Source organism: Seriola aureovittata, chromosome 5 (genome assembly GCF_021018895.1).
Source record: "Seriola aureovittata isolate HTS-2021-v1 ecotype China chromosome 5, ASM2101889v1, whole genome shotgun sequence".
In the NCBI taxonomy this organism is placed as follows: domain Eukaryota; kingdom Metazoa; phylum Chordata; class Actinopteri; order Carangiformes; family Carangidae; genus Seriola; species Seriola aureovittata.
In genome coordinates, this window is record NC_079368.1 from 28,131,657 (window position 1) to 28,153,068 (window position 21,412).

A 21,412-nucleotide genomic window follows, 5' to 3' on the forward strand; every position below is an offset into this window, starting at 1 on the left:
TGATCCCCAAATGGATGGAAGTGCTGTTTCAAGAAAGGTGGGAAGGCGAAAATATGTTTGTGCTTCAAGGAGAAAAACCGGTCTGTTTTTTGTCGTGTGATAAAGGACAGGCAGCATCTCCTCATCAACTTCACCTTAAAACTTGACCGACATAGGTGTGAACTGAGACAACCCTTGTGTTGTTATTTTGAGTTTATTACATATACTACGTTATATGTGTAGCAATGTATTTAGTGTTTGCAGGTTTATGTGTTGATGCAGACAAACGTTCACTGTAATCAAACCATGTCTCATTAGTTGGATGTATCTCCCTGCAAAGCTGTGTGCAGCCATATGTTTGTGTAAAATGCTTCACCTGTCACTCATGTTCTTAGCAGCTCACAATTGTTGGTTGGACCGTTATTCCGCCCCTCTCGACTATGACAAAAAAGTTTTGAACAAAGTTAATGTCATAACTTGTTATTTATCCTTATTCACTTGGATAGTTTGATCGTTGATTGATGGAGTGATGTGGGTTTCATAAACTGACAAATGAAAAGGATTTATGTTATAACAGAGCAACAAACAAACATTTCTTTTTACATTTATGCAAATATATATGTAATATTTGTAAGTTGAATAATAAAAATCCAGAGTTATTTAACATTAAGTAGTAGTTGTATTTATTTTACATTACATTTATACTGCCTCAAAGTTACATCTGGCCCTTTGAGGGCAACCATCATGCTGATGTGGCCCTCGGTGAAAATGAGTTTGACACCCCTGCTTTAGCAGCTCGTAGGGTTGTCCTCTTGGTAAAGTCAGACCAGTATTGGTTCCTGTATCCGACGCTGTGGCAGGAGCAACGTCACTGACGGAGCCAGTAAAAACTTAAAATACTTTATGGGTGTTTTGAGGGGCCACCATGCGACCGGGATTTGAGCCAGTAGTCCCCAATAATAAGTTTATAGAAAAAAAAATAAAAAACAGACGTGGTTTCTTAAGTGGAGGAAATTCTGGAAGGTTGCTCTCACCTGTACAATGTTTGCTGCAAAGTGTCATCTCCCATGTGGGCGGAGGCCGTGTGTTTATACAGCTGCTAATGTCCTCGGCCCATGGTTTGCACCAAAATAAAGACCAGAGAAACTGAAATTAACACACTTGAAGGGGTTGTGACTTAGGTCTCTGCTCAGGATGCCATGACAACACTAAATCTTTATTTTCCTAGCTATATTCTTGTTTAAAATCTTGTTTACAGAACCTTTTTCAGATATTTAATATAAGAATATCAGAATGACTCAAGCGCCACCCGTGGACCTTTGCTGCATGTCATCCCCTGACTCTCTGACTCTGTGCTATCAGGCAAAAATTAACTATTTTTTAAAAAAAAAAGAACATGTTTTCTGTGTATAATTGTAGAATATAAACTCCTACTCGTGTCATTAAACCCCTCAGATTCTCAGGACTATTACAGAGGTGAAAGAACATACACAGACATCTTGGTGACACACACATTTTGCTGTATTTAATATTCCTGTCATTTAAATCATGTCAGAACAACAGCAATGATTAAAAAACGTGACACAGGAAGAAACTCAGGATTAGCTTTTTATTGTTTAAAGTCAGTTCTGCAGAAAAAAATAAACAGACTGTAGTTACTACGTGACGACTGGAAGAACAGTTCCAACTCAATTCTCTAATAAATTTAGGTTAAACTAGCTTTGTTACAATAGAATTATTTGTTAGACATACTAAAAGAAAAAAAAAAAGCTTGGGGAGGTGAGTTGTGTGCGTAGCTTATAACCGACCTCCAGACAAAAATAAAATAAAATAAAATTTAAAGAAGGAGGAACAAAAATATATAAATAAATGCTTTAAAGGAATACTAAAGGCTGTGGTGACGTAAACTCAGACCATGCAATCAGTGGTTCATCCCCAAATGTGAGAATAACTAATGTGATTAATAAACCAAGCAGGGTCGTGTAAAGACAAGTGAGAAGTCATGAAAAGGTGAAACGAGAAGAAGGAAAACTTAAAAATAACGGCCAAACTGATGAAGAACAGAGTCTTAAGGATTATTTTATTTTTTCTGATGTGGCTGGAGCGGATCACCTGATAGTTCCTCTACAGAAAATCAATCACCAGTTATTTTCATAACTGATTAATTTGCTGGTTAAACTGAAAATGTTTCAGATTTGACCAACTGGTCGTGCATCGTGTTATTTAACTTAATTCAAGAGGTTTGTAAAGTTAAAATGACCTGCATGTGGAAAAGGGAGACTTATTTCTCAAAGTGATGGCTTCTGTCTCCTTTTTTACAAACAGAAAAATACGATTTTAAGCCTCTGTACAAGATAAAATCCTTGTTCTGTCACCTCAAACACAAAACCTGCATCTAAAAGTAACAAAGAAAAAAAAGAAAAAAGAAAAAAGAAGAAGAAGAAGAAGCATCAACCAGCCAGCTGGTTGCCAACATTACAATTCTTCTTCTGTCCTTTTTTCTGCCTCCTTGGTGTCTCTTCTTCTGCCTGACTCGAAGTAAACATCCTTGTAAACACCAAAGGGCCTGAAACAAACAATAAAACAAAACAAAACAAAAACAGCAGGCCGTTGCCCCACCAGGGGGCAACAAAGACTTTTACAGTCACAGCCTCTGCAGATAAATCCCCCTTCATGTAGTGAAGTCTTCCTTCAACCAGAACAGTTTGTACCACAGAGCTAATGTTTTATAACTGACCACATGTTGTTTTAACTTCTGATGACTGAGGAGAGAAGATAATAATACATATCCTTTTGATTAATCCTTCATGAGGACGTGGCGACGGTGCAGCAGCAGCAGCAGCTCAGCAATCAAACATATAGAGAGTAAAAACAGTGGGATTTCCTAACTGGTCACACACCTGAAGGTTTTAACACGACTGAGACAAACAAACAGAGGAAACAACATTTCTCTCCTCACCGTCACCAGCACTGCTCACGGTGCTTTAGGCTCATTTAAGAGAAACTTTACAGGCACAAAGTGAAGAGGAGGTTCGATCGCAGCTCCCCGATCAACAGGGAACAACTTCAAACACGAAGAACAAAAAGAAAATAAAAAAAACTAAAGTGAGTCAGAGTCGATCAGTGGCTTTTACAAACTCTCGGCCACATTCAGTGTTGATGTGCTGCCCTGAGACGCAGTTTCCAAATGCACTTAGGAGTTATTTTATCCTGTTTTGCTGCTGGGCTTTGGTTTACAAAGTTTTTTGAAGGTGGAAACTTTTTCCAACTAAATCACAACAAGAACGAAACCGTTCCAAGAATGATCATTTCATGTGAACTGAACTCCAAACCGGGAGGATTCTTGCAAAACCGTTTCAGACAGTTTGCAGCGACAGAAATTTGTCAGAATTGATGTGAAGGGGAAAAAAAAAAAAAAAAAAAATCAACTGACACTTCGATGAAACTGCTGCTGAGAGTCTGTGGCTGCAAATTACTCTCACCTCCAGAAAAGCAGAAGTTCAGGGACTTCAGGGAAACGATGATGGGTGTCATTTCTTATATTAACACTGGAATAAATCAAGTGTATAATGAATTGGTTTGTTACCGCGAGTGAACTTAAAACATGAAAACCATCCTCATCCATTCATCCCCAGGACATCAAGAAGTAGCTTCAGTCCAGCCTCACTAACTTCCTGTCACCAACAGTATTAATAACAGCTGGGAATTTCTCTCCCTGTCTGTATCTGGCTCTAATATAGTTCTATTACTCACACACACGACAGTTTTCCAGAGATGAATGAATGTTTTCCACACATGGTCTCTGCACACTAACATCATTTATAACTTGAAGCATTAGTTATTTTTAAACAGCATGTTTCCTCTCTCTTACTGTGGGTGAAGGTGGTCGTTAGTGCGGCGGCAGTTATAACGACGAGCTGGGGACACACGGATGATGTTGGTGTCTGTATCTCTATCAATTAAACAGGTGAAATGACTCTATGGTGTGATCTCCTGAATCTCTGGATTTAAAAAGAAAAAAACAACAAAAGAAACGTTGTTACTGCAGCACAGACGCAGGTAAACACACCACGGGGGGCGTCTCAGAGAAACTTTTTTTTTTTTTTTGTGCATCTGAATCATAACAACAACACAGACGAACGGAGCGGAGGCGAGCACTGCCACACATTTCACATAAAGTGCAAACTGACGAGGTTTTTCCCCTCACGGCGTCAGACCAGCTGAAGCTCCAGGAAAAACCGGCGACACAGACGACAGGACGATCCGCAGGTCGGCGCTCCGCTTAATGGCTCTCTATCACCACAGGCTCGTAGCCGCCCGCAGACACCCTGCAAGGATCCAAACAGACGGGGCAAACGGTCAGAGTGCGAACTAGTTACCTTCACCAAGGAGGTTGTTTGTTTGTCAGATAAAAAGGGGCAGATCCATATTATGATGAGATCTGTGAGTTTGCACAGTTCAGTGCAGATCCAGATAATAATGTGGATCTGGTGGAGGTATGTGATTTTTAGTTTGAAGCCGGCCTGTGAGGTGGCGACTCTGCTCTTTGTTAAATGACGAAGGTCTCAAGGTGAAACGTGTCGGTCTGACACAGTGTATAAGACACTTTCTCTATAGATTTTGCAGATATGTGAAGTTGGGGCCAAAAACACATTCTGTTCTTCTGCTTCATGAAAAGTTTAACTTAAGTTAACTAATTCCAGTTCTTCTCACACTGCTCCTGCAGCTTCCTCTCCTTCTATTCATATGATTGATAGATTGAAGTGTCACTGTTAAAATTGGTCTCCAATTAAATCTAGTGTAACTGCTATGAAGAGTCGCCTTACCAGCGTACAGAGCAGCGCTGTGGGTTTAGGCATTTAAGAAGTTTAGATTCTTATCCGTCATGAAACACCTGATCAGGCCCAGATTCCAGACATGTGTCTGCGGACAGTTTAAGTGAAAGTGACCAAAAGGAAAAGAAGAAGAGAGAGCTCCACACAGACAGGGACACAGAGTAGAGAAACGAGGAGGGGAGGATGTGATAGAGGAACAGAGAGCGTCTCACCTGTTTCCGAGCCTGATGCCGCTGAGCGCGGTGGTTCCATCTCTGCTGACGAACAGACGCAGGTTACTGTCTGAAAGGCAGAAACACAGGGACAGAGTTCAGGGCTCCTGCACCATTTTAAAAATCAAAATCAAAGCTTTTTCAGACCTTTTTTAAGACCTCAATGAATGAAAATTAAGTCTGAACAATGTCCAAATGATTTCTTTTACTCTGACTTTTGTTTTTGTTCTATAAACAACAATTTAAAACGGAGGCAGAGTGGAAAGTTCAGTCCATGCTCAGAAACCCAGCAATAAAAGATGCTAAACATTTTCCAAATCCTTTCATATTAATTTAAGATGGAAAACCAAGTTTTTTAGTATTTTCTAGTCCAGACTTTTTAGCCCTCATCACTTTGCACAATGACTTTTTCTTTTCTCACTAAAGTACCTGTGGACCCGTAGACTGTAGTTTTATACCAAACTTAGCGGGTTAGCGCCCCCTAGCGTGTTAAAAATGAATTTGTGTCTGTTAACAAAGCAACAACAGCCCAATTATTTATTTTTATTTATTATTATTATTATTATTTCTACCAGTCTTAAACACACTATCAGTAAATTTAAAACCTACAAGAAATCCACAGTAGATATGAGACATTTAAACCTTCTTTTCCTTTGTTTTAATGTCAGACTTTTTAAGACTTTTCAACGACCTGCAGGAACCCTGGAGTCGGCAGCGGCTGACAGAAACCAGGAAGCATCAACACACGGGCAATAAAAGGTGACGGAGCACAGAGCTGGGGAAGTGAAGGAGAGCTCAGCCCAAAGATGGTGCAGCAGTCACAGACGCAGCTTTCAGACATCAATAACAAGCCGCGACGGCTCGTTATTGATGTCTGAAAGCTGCGTGTAAAACCTTCACACGAGGAGATTCACTGTAAACAGAGGAGACCATGTTGAGGAGCGATGGCCTCCGTCTCACACCAGCGATATCATCACTGCTGGTGTCCATTAAACCCCCGCTACAGACGCCTCCCTCTGACACAAAGTTTTTTCGGCTTCTCTTCTCTTCTGAGCTGCTGGTCAGTCCCACGTTCCTCTGGGAGAAAACCGCCTTGAAGGGGCCGGTATATATTCCGTCAGAACCCCTACACCTCCTTCCACTACTTACCGGCGTCCATTTTCCAAAATAACGACAGTCAGTTTAAACCCGCTTCACACAGTGACCGACCAGCTGTTTGGAGGTGAGAAAAGGACGCAGGGTGCGCCATTATCTCCGCTTTTAAAATCACATTGTGTCTCCTCCTTCCCTAAAACCTTTCCGCCCAACTGTAAACACTCGTTGCATGAACTGGATCTGATCAAGCATGACCTCCTGTTTCCTTACTGCTGAATCTGTTTTCCTGTGTCTTGTCTGCTTTGCACGGTTCTTGTTTTATTTATCCATATTGTTACTTGCCTATATCCCTGGACGCTTTCTGGGAACGTAACAGGAATGTGGAGCTGCTGATGTTATGACACTTTATAAACATCTTGTACAAAAGCTGCAGCCTGCAACTTTCCACACAAAGAAAACAGAACGTGTAGTCTGGCATTTGTGAAGTTGCTTCACCTGCTTGTTGTCGTCATGAACAGACTCTTAAACTAAAATGGACACAGATTTATTCACGTGTGAAAGAATCTCTTTTCATACTGTGATTTATGACCTAACTGCAGATTTAACATCTTGGCTGTGTTTCAGCAGCCTCGTGACAAAGTCCACTCTCTTGTAACTAAAACCCTTCGGTATTTTTGCTCTAGCTGCGTTTGTTTTCTTCTTGTTCTGAGCTGTAAAATAATCACTGCTGAGGTTGTTCTTCTAAGTCTAGTTCATGTTGGGCTGCGTCACCTGCGAGCCGCTTCTCTGCAGCGATCTTCACTCTCACTTTACCTTCAGTGTTGTTGATATCTGCGAAGTTTTGGCTTTGGACAATTTTCTCCACGATGTCGTCGGCGTCCATGCGGGTGTCATTAACCCAGGAGGGGTGACTCTCCACCGAGTCCTGCTTCCTCCTGAAATACACACAACAGTAGATGTAGTTAGAACAGGACTGAACTAGGACGTTACACGTGTTGAATGTAAACCCTCACGATCCTATGACAGGGGCACTGACAACATGTGTCTGTACCTAGGGAGCCTGTTCGGGGGTAAGACAGGCCGCGGGGGTCGAGGAGGTCTCTCAGGACGTCCGGCGTCCTTGTCGCCCTCTGCGGGTGTGTCGGCGCTGAAGCCCAGGCCCCCGGAGGTGCTGCTTCCTGTCGAGGTGTTCCTGCGATGCGTGAGGTCCGACAGGCTGGAGGAGCAGGAGTGCTCGGTGCTGTAGCCTGCGGGAGGAGCAGGGACACAAGAGGGAAATCAGAGACCAGGACCAGAAATGGAGAACCGATGAATCTGGTTTTCTCGGGTCAGGGTCAGAGTTTAGTGTCGACGACATGAATCCTTGGGCCCACCCTGGCTTGCGTCATCCTCCTGGCTGTTTCATTTTGGGCTCTTAATACCAACCAGGCACAACCACTACATTCTCTCCCGACCTCGACCTATTAACCTCCAGATTATTGAGAATTATTTTGGCGGAGTGTTTTTCTATTTCGACAGGTGCTTCAGCAGGTGACGCTACTCAGCCAATCATTCCAACACTGGAGAATTAAGTGCAGTATAAATGTGCAGCAGCAGGAATTTATCCGAGAATTTGGATTAAAATAATAAAAAATAAACAAGTAAATAAAGTGTTCAGTTTCCTAAAAGAGGCTTTTCTGGATTATTAAAAGACATGACGGGGAGGGTCGGTGAACGTCGTACCTGAGATCTTGCTGTGCTGGCTGGCGTAGCTGGAGTTACGAGAGTGACCGGACTGGAAGACTTCCGCAGAACCGAACTGGTTGTGGTTCACCTCTGATTCGTCGAGGAGACCTGAGGGCAACAAAGGAAAAAGAAAACACCACCGTCATATGTTTTCACGTTGTCTTGAAGTGTGTTCCTCTGGGAGATCGGACAGTGTTCTGTTACCTTCACGGCAGAGACGCAGAACTCGGTGGTTTCTGATCGACAGACGCCGTAATTTACGACCGCGGCAGGTTTTCCCTCCAACCAGTCGGTCAAAGTTAACGGCTTTCCAAAACTAATTTTTTGTTTGTCATGAAACATTATTCGCCTTTGGATGTTCGTGGCTTGTGGCAGAGAATTTGCCGCCCCCTCCCTTCTCACATGGAGAAGCTGTTTTCTTTTTTTTTCAGACCGACTCCTGAACCAGATGTTCTGCTGCTGTGAACGACCTCAGCCTTTCAAGTCGTTTTCCAAGTTGGAACAAAAAACAGGTTTCGTTTTTCATTTTAATTTAAACTGAACAAATCCTAAACATTGTCGGCTAGTTTTCCATGTGAGTTTTTTTTTTTAAAGAACTTGTTCCAGGAAGTTTTGGCTCATGTTATGAAACACATCTGGCTGAGCTGGAGTCCAGTCTCAAGACCGCTTCATCTCCTTTTAATCTCAAGTCTTTCAGACATCATTTTTACTGGGATTTATTTTTCATATCAGTTCTAAACACAGGAAAAGTGATTTAAGAAAGCTTTGGTTGGACGTTGAAGAGTTTAGTAGCAGTTGAGTTCTGGCAGTTGAATAATCTGAAACACTGAGGCATGAATGAGACAAATGGGACGATATTTGATCTGAACTCACTGTATCTGGGAATAAGTTAAGGAGTCACTGCCACTTTATTGGTTCTTAATCCAGTAGCAAATCAAATCCAAATCCTTCTGAATCCCTCATCAAATCTATTCTGGCTCAGCTGTAACCCAACGATTATTATTAAGATACTCAAGATACTTTACTACTATCTTTCTTAAAAGACAAAAAAAAGAAGATGTAATTAATAAATGACTTATACATTTATAAGAAGCCAAAAACATTTAATTCCTTAAAACAGTTAAATATCAAGCAGTGGACACATGTAACTGGTTCAATATGTTTTTCAAAAAGTTAAGATTGTATTTGTTTACACAAGGATAAAACACTGTGACTTTCTTGTTTGCAAGAATCTTATGTTTGTTAAGTTTTCTGAAATGGATCCAGGAGCTTTTTCATCCCACAGTCTAAGTTTTATTTATCCAGTAGAGGATCCAATGTTATAACACAGTGGCTAACGAGGGTCTAACTAACTAGATAAATAAAATAAATTCTTTTTGTGCATAAATTTATATCAACAAATAACAATTAAATTTGCAAATGAAAAACGTAAAAGTAAGAACTTGGAAAGTTGGAAAAGTTAAACAACGTTGTTCTGTCTAAATACGTCTTGTGAACCTTGTTCCTCTCAGTCTGGGAACCGCTGGCTGAAGAGAAGGTATTTTATCAGCTTGGACCCAGATCTAAGATGTAACCTGTGTTCAGAGTTCAACCCCACCACTAAAACTAAAGTACAGATACTTTCTGCTGAGTTGTACCTGAGCTGATGATGGAGGGTCGAGGTTTGGCACATCGGCCCAGAGAAACCCCTCCGGCCGGCCCGGGCTCCGCCGTTCCCTCCCCCTTACAGTCCAGCTGCAGGGTGTGCTCTCGTCCTGGGATGGAGATGGACTTTGCCGTGCTGGGAGGCCTGCAGGAAAAAAAAACAAAACACGCCTTATCAGTCTGGAACAAGATTAAATGAGCACACGGCTGCAGCTCTGCTTAGCTTGGCTCCACTCAGATGACTTTTATTGACCACGAGGAAACTGAGTCACTGCAGCGACAGAGGACAGAGGAGAACAGAGGTTGTGCACGTTCAAAAAAACTGATTAAAAAGTTAGAAATATACAAAAATAAATAAATAAATACCTGCATAAAACATGGTGCCTGACATGTAACTGTAATGACCAACATGGGACGAACAAATAAGATGCATCATTTTCCCAAAGTCCAGAATTTTTTCTTTTTTGTTTTTAACTAAGACCAAATATCAGAAAACACAAAATAGAAAAAACGAAAGTGACACAAGAAAAATCAAGTTTAAAACCTCCATAATAAAAGGATCGTAAAAAACATCTACGTTAGAAATCACGGTGACACAGAGAAACATCCTCAATGTAAAGTTGAACTACTCACGTTTTAAAACACGGGTCTCCAGACAGGAGGGTCATCCCGATGATCACCTGTAAGCAACAAAAACAATCTTTATGAACCTCGGACGAACATCTCAGAGTCTTGAACGTGTCAAAGTCAAATATCAAGAAAGAGGATCTCTGAAGGAGTGGTTAATTCAAATCCATTTATCAAAATTTCTTTCTGTTTCACTGTTGTGAAATTGCTGCCCTTTTTGTGCAGCATCACTTCCTGTTTCCTTTCCTCTACACCTGATTGTTTTCCTGCACGGCGGTTAAATCTACAGACTGAGAATGAAATCAAATCACTGTTTCTCTGTCCTTATCACAGAGTCCGATACAAAATCATCACCGGCCGACCGACGAGTTCAGTTTATCTGAGAACAAATCTGGAAAAAAAAAAAAAAAGGTTCAACATGTGAAGCTGCAAAACCAAAAAACAGCAGCTCAAACCCAATAAACTCAATAAACCACTGCCCTGTATTTGTGTTGCTGAGCATTAACAGTGAGCGTGTTTCAGCTACAGTCTGTTGGCTGCTTCACCGATAATAAAAAAGTAGCTGGAGGGGGTCGGAGTAAATTCCCAGTAAGCTCACTGACGCATGAGCGACGCACAACTGCACAGTATTAAGACTTCCAGGGGGAGTGAGATGGCAAAACTGCTCAGGACTTTTTTCTTGGCTTCATTAAAATAAAGAGCAGTTTGGGCCGATGGTCACCGGGTGGCGCTGCTGAGCTCCTGAGCTCCTTCACCCACAGAGGCATTTAAATGTTTCAGCTGCTTGTGTCTTATCAACACAGATGGATAAATGGTGATTTTCCTGTGGTGCAACTAACAATTTTTTTTCAAATATCAGTAAATCTATTGATTATTTCCTCAATCAACTGATTAAACCTTTCATCTATAACATATATGACTTCAGCAAGCCTTGTATTGTTGTTTTTGTCAGTAAAAAAAAAACCTAAAAATATTCAGTTTACTGTCACATGAGACAAAGAAAGGCAGCAAACCCTCAAAGTGAGAGGCTCGACAGAGGGAATCACAAATAACAAATCAATTAAATCGACCACTAATTCAGCTCCGGGTGGAACTACAGGAGTAAAACATACTTTCATTTTCACACAGAGACCAAAAGCCCTTCACTGGTTTTACAGGACAAAAGGACGACGCATCTCCGATGTCTCCTCTCTGGCTGCTTCTGACTGAATTTATGAAGTGGAAACAATCAATGAAAAAAGGTCAAGGGTCAAAGGTCATAGTCTCAAGAGTTAATGATCAACCTTGCTTCAGGCACCAGAGCCTATAAAATTTATGACACATTAAAATTCCATTTTTTATTCCGCAAGGGCAAGGCTTTTAATTTGAAAAGTTTTTCAGATTACGCTCTCTCATAAAATTCAATTTCTTCTTCTTCTTTTCTGCTTTTTTTTTTTTCCACGGCACGAGTTGCGTTTTCCTTCCTCGACACCCGTGTCCTTGCCTTCAGTATGGAGTTGTCCTGCCGTGTGTTCTTGGTGTCGTATCCCTCCAGCAGGCAGCAGCGCACGGTGGAGCCAGAACCGGCGAACTCCGCCATGTTGAGGTCCGTGAAGCCCAGCTGAGGGGGTGAAGAGCAGAAGACGGTTAATTGAAGACTCGCTGATGGGAGGGCCTCGTTTATTTCTGGCACTTATTTCTGCAACGCCCATCAATTAGCGCACGGAGCGAACGCACGTCGTAAACTTCACAGGCTTTTTGAAGTTTTATAGTGTATGACGGAGAGAGAAAAAAAAACCACACGTCGAACGTCAAACCAGACCGTGAGTGAGAGAGGAAGAAACAGAGGGAGCAGGTGAACAGTTCGAGAGCTCGCATGTCTGTGGGTGGACAGCTTGTGGTGCCGCGGTGATTTAACCACTTACAGCCTCAGTGACCTGAGTTAATTAAAAACACGGGAGGAAGGCCAGAGGAAGACGAACGGTCTCCCGTTTGGAAACGACTGAACGGATGAAATTATAGTCTTCACACCCATCGGCTCGTATCTTTGCGTACAACACAATACAATCAATAGCCACACTATAATGTGTCTGTATTTCACTGTGGTCACTTACAACATAGAATTATATAGAATAAAACTGAAAGCCTCATTATGCTGTTAGAAAAAAGGCAATATATAAAAGTGAAGGAGAGAAAGAATCACAGAAAGAGGGACGAGAGTAAAAAGAAACTCTTTCCTTTGCACTTAATTAAATTACAACTGTGGCTATTTTTCTTGTGTATGATGTGCTTCAATTTAATCCAATTTAATTTTGATTTCATTCAAAGGCAGGGAGAGCTGCACACTCATGACTCCTGACACGTATTTTAACTGATAAACTAATAAAGATCAACATGTCAGCAAACTGCCTTCTTCACAAAAACTTAAACTTAATACAGAGCCGCACTCGTGTCGCATCAGCGCTGTCGTTATTACAAATTTCAGACTTTTGAAATTGAATCCAAACGTAAAGGGTAGATTTAACTCTCATTATAATCATATGAACATCTCGGTGACGTTGTTAAAACAAAGAGTCCTCGACTTCCCTCGTCTAAAACCTGAGTTTAATCTGAAGGCACCATCATTCTTGGAGCCTATAAAAAGCTGAAATGTTCCGAGCATGTGATTCTGCACAATTTGAAACCCCTCTGACCCACTAAGTGTAGGTCAGAAGTTTCTCCACAGCCCCAGATAACGCAGATAAGTCGACTGTCTACACGACTTTTATCTCTAAAACAAACCTCGCAGCCTCTTGCCGTGTGGAAACGGCCTTTGTCTGAGCAAGCGTCTGTGATGTTATTTTAAATTAACTCTCTCCAGAGAAAGGTTCCCATTCTCCGTTCTCCGGGTTTCCCTTTCTTTATTGGGGGGTGCAGGGGGGGCGAGCTTCTGTTTTCGTAGGTGTGTATTTAAAAAGGAAGCCGACTTCTAAGGAGGGAAGCGAGGTAAATTTAGCTGGAAGGAAATCTAAAAGGAGAACGGGGCGAAAAAACAGAGGAAACTGTTCCTGTCGGGCAACAACGTCCACGGGAGGCGGGAGGCGTTCATCTCCGCGAGGGGGTTCGACCTTGGCAGTCTCATTCCACGAAACATGACTCATCTCGTCAGGAGCCGCTACCACGGCGGGTCGAGAGGTGTTGGCAGGATGTTTTGCAGATTCCGGGTAAATGTGAGAAGTTTTTTTTTTTTTTTGATTAATGTTCGTGTCCGGCCGCCGGCAGGCCCTCGTTCAAAGCGCTGCGAGAAATGCTAATATTTACACGACGTGGCATTAAGGCCGACACGAGCTCATCTGTAACTGTTGCTGTGTGTTTATGAGGGTGAGAGTCGAGGCGGCCGAGAAGGAGACACAAGCTCTTACCTTCGTGTACGCTTTTCCTCCTTTGAGCTCCTGCAGGGGAAAGAAAAACATAAAAACAAAAAAACAAAACAGGAAGACAGTGATGAACCAAATTATTCAACCGATCCAAACTTTATATTCGGCCTCCAATTACAGGGCCCCGACGACAGGGAGCAAATTAAAGAGCGGGACCGCGGCGTTCACATGGGAGATTAAGCATCAAGTCTGCATTTTTCTGAGAAAAACTCTCCAAACCTCTGGATGCAGTCTGTACATTTTGTTTTTGGTACATAAAAGGGTATCGTTTTATATTTATGTTCTTCCAAGTCAGCTCTAGAAATCATTTCATACAAACATTCTTCCCAAAAGGCGCCGATTTGGTAAAACTACACGTCCTGGTCTGGTCGAGTCTACCAGGGTTTCTGCAGGTGTTTTCCAAGGGGAGGGGGGTTTAAAAAAGTTTCCTTTAGATGTTTAGGTTACATATAATTATGGGTTAAACATAATTTCACTGTATTTCAATGTGAGGTAGGTCCTGTCTAATTGGTTAAACACAACTTACATGAAATCTAGACATCCACAATATTACAGCAGCAACAGTTAGTCCATTAATCTATTTTGATAATTGATTAAAAGCAATTCTTCAAGCAAAAAAACCCAAATATTTAATGGCTCCAGGTTCTCAAATGTAAGAATTTGCAAAATAAGACTTTAACACATCAAACGATTAATCAATTAACGAAGAAAATAATCAGCAGTTTGATCAGTGATGAAAAGAATCATGAGTTGGAGCCTTTAAACACAAAACTGAAGTGCAGATTCGGATTCCCAGACTTTCTAAGACATTGTTATTGATTTAAATTTATCTCTGAACTCGAGGAGGGCGATTTGAGAGTCGTACCTTCCTGACTGACACCCTGCACACAGAAGGATCCAGGACGCCCGTGTGGGGGTTGGCGCTCATTTTCGACACGAACGTGAACCTCTTCCTCCAGCGAACGCAGTTTTCTTGAACCTCCTCTCTGCAAGGAGAAAAAAAAACCAAACACAAAAGACAGGAACACATAAGTCTTTGTTTTCTGCTTACTCCTCACTTCCTGATCTCCAGACTTTGGTTAATGGTTAATATGACTCAGGTTTTCTATTAGCTGAGACGATAACCGACAGTGACGGTCAAACATATTATGTAAAAGAGCGTAAAAAATACACAGAGCGGGACATTTAGGTCAAACCCAAACATTCTTGGCAGCGTCTAATTCAGATTCCCTTTTATTCTCCCACTTCAGAACAACACATTTTTTCCAGTTATGTCATGACTATCTCACAGCCTCGTGACCGGTGCGTCCACTGAGGATCAAATTTATCTGGATAACACTGAGAAAACATGTCATGAGCAAGGTTTTCCAAAACTAACTGGATTTCGGAGCAGATTCCCATGGCTTTTGTTCTTCCCTTCGCTCCTGTAGTAATTTAGCGGGTGGATGCAGCCGCTCATGTGACCTCACACTCGTCATTATCCGCATGTAAACTGGTTTGTCTCTCAGGATTTTCCCCCTCCTGCTTTACTGACAAGAAAACCTCTCAAGGAAACAAGTCCACAATGGTCCCCAGGCCTCTGTGAAAACACGGTTTGCCTCGTCAGAAATGTCAGTGGAAAACAGTTAAGTATCCACACATCCTGGTTAACGTGTGGGAACACAGCAGTTTGTGTGAAAACAGACCGGGTCACTGATCTGTTTGTTTCTGAAAACAAAAGCTACTGTGAATGGCAGTTTGACGAATTCCAAAGACGTGCCACAGAAACACAGAAGCAGCAGCAGCTCGAGAAAGAAGCAGGAATGTAGGTTTGTGTTGCAAGGACCTAAAAAAAGATGCATCCTAATTCGTTTAATAAAAAACTGGTGACATGTATCGAGTTGCTAAAACGGGACTCCCATCAAAATCTAATTTTCTGCTGCCCTACATGTTACAGCTGAAACAGCTGGTGATTTAATCAGTTAAAAGGTTGAATACTTATTGGATTTACTGAAAAATAACATTTAAAGTTCCATAATTTCTTCTTCTTCTGTGTTTTATTTGAAGTTTTGATCCATCAGAAGATATAAAAACCATCTCGGTGTAGTTTTACATCTCCTCTCTCAGGCTTCTCTCTGGAGCTCTAGTGACAACAGGTCGGTGAGCCAATCAGAAGAGAGGAGGCTCTGAGCTTCTCTTCTGATTGGCTGACTGTTTTCTGAGTGATCCAATAATAATAAAGCAGATTTCAGGTAAAAACACTCAGAGAAAACAAATCCTGCAAGGTTTGGATGGTGGGTCCAGGTGGGCGGGGCTTGGTGACTGCTTTGTTGTGACATCACAAAATTCCAGAAGTCCTGACGGCTGGTTTTAAGGCTCAGTTTCTGAATACAGGCTGTGTGCATTTCTCTGTGGACTGAGGCTTTGATACTTTCACAGTATTAATATAGAAGCTAGACCTGATCTATAATCACACTACACATGGACACAGACCTTTACACTGGAGGAGCTTTAACTATTTTGATATTCTGTTTATTTTCCAAACAAAACATTTTTATTAAACTTGCCTGCATTCCCCCTTCGCCAAATGTGAGGATTTTATATTTTTCTTTGTCCTATGAGACATTTATCTTCATTCTTTGGGTTTTGTGCTGCTAGCTGAACTAAACAAGCAGTTTAAAGATGTCGCCTTGGGCTTCAGGGAACTGTTTTACCAACTCTGACATTTTAAAATGCAGAAAATAATTAGCAATAATGAAAATAATCATGAGCTGCATCCCTACTCTTTTTGCATTTTAGATCAGGACGTGTCTTTTCCATTGATCTCTCAAACATCCAAAGTCAAACACTGAATTTAGCCTGAATTTAGAACAATTTGGCCTCGCTGGGTCGCTACAGATTGATTTTAAACAGTCAAAAAAATATTCCATCATGTTCATTCTACTGGAAAACAACACAGGACACTATAATAGCTGTTGAGATATATTAGTCTGGAGCTCAGTGGAGGACACAGAGCCAAAGTGCTAACAAGGCTAAAAATGAGTTTGTCGCTGTGAGCAGCAGTGATCCTACTGGGTTATTTTTAGTTAATTATAAATGTCTGTGATGCTAAAACAGGGAGACGCTCAAGAAAACAAAGTTAGGATGTCTCAAGTTGGTACGTACCAATTACAGCTGAGAAAAATCACTAGAAAGTCATTACCTGCAGATTAGTCTTCCTTATTTCTAAGTTATGAGAATCTACACTGTTTCTGTGAATGACCATCATTTTGTCAACCAAACATTTCAAGTTAATCACCGTCTTGTCAAAGAGCCTCATAATTACTGTAAACGCTCCGTCAGTCACTAGAGAAAGAGGAGAAAAAAGTATTTTTCCGGCTCCTCAATGGCAAACGGCTCGTTTTGGAAACTTTCACTGGACTCAGTCCAACGTCGCGCCGAGGAGACGAAGTAGATCAACTGAACAGACGAATGTTTCTGGAGTCACTTAAAACTGCGTGACGCCTCCCTAATTGCAGCACATACAAATCACACGCTTCATGTCGGGGTGTGATCGCACTTCAGATGTGAAGGTGGGAAGTTTTATCAAAAGAGAGATTAAAGCGCTGAGGAGCTATTTTTATAGCAGCTACATTAGAGCATCAAGATTTTATTATTCCTTTTATTATCATTTCAATTATTCCTCCAAATCTAAAATAAAATGGATACAAAGGAAAAGAAAACATTAAAAGAAACATTCAGTCAGTAAATTAAAGACAGAGTAAATAAATAAAACTCAATAAATGTGTCAATGTTTTTTATGAAGCTTGTGATGAAGCCGGCGACCTCAGAGAAACATGAGTGCGTTGTGTATACAGAGTTTGACCAAACAGATGATGTTTAGCTGCTATCGCTACATCAACAGTCATCAGCACGTCAGGAAGGAAGGGAAGGTTTTCCATCGCAGACACAATCCGAGCTCCCACTCTGTGATTCATGAAGACATTTATATTTTAAATTCCCGGTCCTGAAGTTTATCTTCCGGAGGTCATGGAGTGGTGAGAATCAGAATGAGCGATGACGATAAATGTGCTCAGCAGATTTAATATATATGTATATATATTTTATGCATTTTTGTAAAGAACAAAAAGAAATTTAAAGCTCCATATTTTCTTCTTCTTCTGTGTTTTATTTGAAGTTTTGATCCATCAGAAGATATAAAAACCATCTCAGTGTAGTTTTACATCTCCTCTCTCAGGCTTCTCTCTGGAGCTCTAGTAACAACAGGTCGGTGAGCCAATCAGAAGAGCGGAGGCTCTGAGCCTCTCTTCTGATTGGCTGACTGTTTTCTGACTGATCCAATAAAAAATATAGCAGATTTCAGGTAAAAACACTCAGAGAAACCAAATCCTGCAAGGTTTGGATGGTGGGTCCAGGTGGGCGGGGCTTGGTGACTGCTTTGTTGTGACATCACAAAGTTCCAGAAGTCCTGACGGCTGGTTTTAAGGCTCAGTTTCTGAATACAGGCTGTGTGCATTTCTCTGTGGACTGAGGCTTTGATACTTTCACAGTATTAATATAGAAGCTAGAGCTGATCTATAATCACACTACACATGGACAGAGACCTTTAGACATGTGAGTCCTGGTTCACATCAAAAGTTCACGACTATCTGAGCTTAAGTTGTTGAAAAATCCAGCTATGGAAAAAAAAAAAGTGTTGGTACGATCAGCTCATCAGATCGATTATATTTACATTTACTCCTTTGACAGATGCTTTAATCGTAAACTACACAACCAGAGTCCTCCATCCTCCACTCCAGCTGCCAGGAGGAAACATGTAATTAATGCAGCTACAATCATCATAGTATGATTCAATCTGAATGTCAGCATTGTTTGTGTAGATGTGTCGTTACTGCAGTTTTAAGGTTTGTTGTGTGAGACAGAAGGTGCAAATGACACATGTACAACACAAACACAGTCTGTAGTACAAACTAGCAGCAGCTGCTCCTCACACTCCCCTCCCCCCCCTCATCTAATTCACCATTATCCACCGTCTCTCCACAATGTGCTGTGTGATTTCTACCACGTTATTCCTCTTCCTTCTTTCTCTTCCTCCAACCGCGTCAGATCATTTCACAGTTTTATGTGGCTTTGCTTTGGTTGTGCAATGAGTGAATTTACACATTTTACTATTAAAATCTTGAACATTAAAGCTTTTTAATGCAATTAAACATCTTTCACTGAGGACACCTTTGGTTATTTATCGTCAGGTGTTGTATTAAACATGATTACAGCCTGTTACAGTCTCAGTTTTCTTTCTTATTTGCCTTTTTATGGAGCTAAAATGAAAGTAAAAATACTAAATATTTGCTTGATTACAGCTTTTTAAATAAAGTTTTACTTCTTACTTACTACTTACTGAATATTTAGGGTTTTTCTGACTGTTGTTTGGGCAAAATGAGCAACTGAGTCACTTTTGGCTCTTGCAACTTGCACTGTGTTATCTGTTTGACATTTCTTGACAAAATGATTAACAAAAAAAACTGATATATCAATCCCTGTTCCTGCTGTTGCAACTAGGAGCTTGCTTAATCAAAAATCCCACAACAAGATTAAAAAAACCAAAACCAAAAAAGTCACAAATCATGTTATAAACCTTCTTTAACTTTAAACTAAACTCCTGCTCCTTAAGAAACACTTTAGAGAAAAGAGGTGAAACTCTCCTCCTGGCTTTCCCCCTCGTCCATCTATCCCTGGAAACAAATGAGCTTCTCAGAAGAGTAGAACCACAACAACGCACACGCTCTCTCAGCTCTTATCAGGAACCCCCCCCCCCCACGCCACTGGTTCTCCAGTGTGTAACGGGGAGCGCTCCCAAACCGCATTCCTCAGTCCAGATGGCTTTGTTCAGGCTCCATGGAAACCGCACACTCCTCAAACCCACCGCCGCTCTGCCAGCAGCTCGGAGGAGGAGGAGGAGGACGCTCGTACTCACACTCTCGCTTTCAGCCTCGGACGTTTTTATAAGCCCTGCGCCGTGTGTTTTTTAATCTCATCTGCAACCTTTGCACCTCCTCTGTTCACTCTCAGCGTTTTCCCTCTTTGTGCAGGAGTGTAACATTCAACAGAAAAATCCCTCAGCTCGGTGCTTTTGACTGCTGTAACTTCTGGCTCTGTTCACACTGCGGCTGATTATCCGAAACTCTGACTTTCTGCCTCTCGCATGTGACTCAGATCTCAACGACAAAGACGACTGTCACACTGTGTCAGCTCCGACGTGACGACAACTTGCACGTGAAAAATCATCCCTCTTCAGTGAAACACAACACTCTGAGTCTGACTCAGCTAAGGAGGCGACAGTTCATCCTTTATGCAATGAAGGGCTGAAACAATTAGTCAATCACCAGGAAAATAATTGTCTGGTTCAGACATTTCAAAGCAAAGATAATGAAACGTTCTCTTGTTCCAGGCTGTAAATGTGAGGATGTTCTGCTTGTTTGTGTCATTAATTATCTTTGGTAGAAAACCTCGGTCTCCTTGGAAAGTTTCTTTTTTTCCACTATATTTAAAACAAATAGTTGGCAGATTAATCAATAAGGAAACTAATCGTCAGTTGCAGAACAATAAATAGGAAATAGAGAAAAATCGTTCCATGGTGACGTCTTCAAAATGCTTATTTTTGTCGACCACGACTTCAAAACTAGGGCTGAACAATTAATCGAAATATTATCAAAATCGCAAGATGACCAAGTGCAATATCTAAATCGTAGAGGTAAAAACGCGTCACAAAATACCATAAACGAAGCGCTGTGGTGCTACAGAGACGCCCGTGACCTACAAATCATATTCTCTGCACGTAAAGGAACTTGTTTGTTTGGTACAAGCTCCAACAAAAACAAAAATCACATCATTTTTATATTTTATTTTTTGTGCATATCATTACAGTCTTATTCAGAATCCAAAAGATATTCAATTTACACCGATACAAATCAGAGAAAAAGGGCAAAAATGACCTGAACAATTTCTAGATTGTTGCAGATTAATTTTCTGTCAATCATCCAATCGATTGACTGAATCATTACCAAAAACCAGTCAGTAACAATTCAAGGCGTCCAACAACTTGACTGAAATTGTAACCTGTTGCTAAACTGTCCGACATGATAACGCCTGCAAGGAACAACTAACACACAGGCCATCATTGTGCCTTTATATATATATGTGTGTGCGTGTGTGTGTGTGTGTGTGTGTGTGTGTGTGTGTGTGTGTGTGTGTGTGTGTTATTTCAAACAGAAAACTGCTGTGTCCCACCACCAAAAAAACACATGATTTCCAGCAGCTGAAAACAGAGTAAACTGATGGAGAAGAAAACGTGGTACTTCCACAACGACTTAACTGCTACCGTTATCTCTGTCACAGATCATAAAACGACAGAGAGAAGAGCAACAATCTGCAGACGGGACGACCCCCCCACCCCAGCTGGAGGATGTAATCCCTTTATATTTACTGATGTTCAGTGAGAGCAGAAGCAGAACAGGTTCAAATTCCTACATCATCAACAATTACACGCAAATTAAAGCAAAGGGGGGGGGGGGGGCGAGAGTCGGAGGCAGGTTCAGCCAACAAGTTATGGAACAACATATTCATGTGGCCACATAACATCCAGGGTGGATTAGGAAGTGGTAGGAAAACAAATAAGAGCCGGAGAGCTGAGGAACAGAGGATCAAGCAGAGGAGGAAGAAACGAGATTACAGACAGGAAAAAAAAAAAGGAGAAGAGGAAGAGGGATATGACATGCAACAACCAGCTGGAAGTGAAACATGGAGGTTTTACGGCGGGCGACGTAACCACAAGCTCAACATCAGTGTTTCCAGATTGGACAAAAAAAAAAAAAAGCTGCCGAATCAGAGTAAAAGATGAATTTATCTTTTTTTTTTTTATATA

The 21,412-nt window shown here is 41.3% G+C and overlaps 1 protein-coding gene across 1 annotated transcript in view; it reads right to left on the reverse strand.

Annotated features, from left to right (window-relative positions):
- Positions 1-1,574: 1,574 nt before the first annotated feature.
- Positions 1,575-21,412, reverse strand: part of LOC130169545 (early estrogen-induced gene 1 protein-like) — a 30,341-nt gene continuing 10,503 nt past the window's right edge. Inside the window, exons 3-12 of the mRNA XM_056376396.1 lie at positions 14,378-14,498; positions 13,498-13,527; positions 11,601-11,717; positions 10,124-10,170; positions 9,484-9,635; positions 7,844-7,954; positions 7,173-7,368; positions 6,935-7,056; positions 5,027-5,096; positions 1,575-4,307 (exon numbers count right to left, since the gene is read on the reverse strand). Coding sequence (XP_056232371.1) covers positions 4,262-4,307; positions 5,027-5,096; positions 6,935-7,056; positions 7,173-7,368; positions 7,844-7,954; positions 9,484-9,635; positions 10,124-10,170; positions 11,601-11,717; positions 13,498-13,527; positions 14,378-14,498 — 1,012 coding nt within the window. The 3' untranslated portion in view covers positions 1,575-4,261. The remainder of the gene's footprint in view (positions 4,308-5,026; positions 5,097-6,934; positions 7,057-7,172; positions 7,369-7,843; positions 7,955-9,483; positions 9,636-10,123; positions 10,171-11,600; positions 11,718-13,497; positions 13,528-14,377; positions 14,499-21,412) is intronic.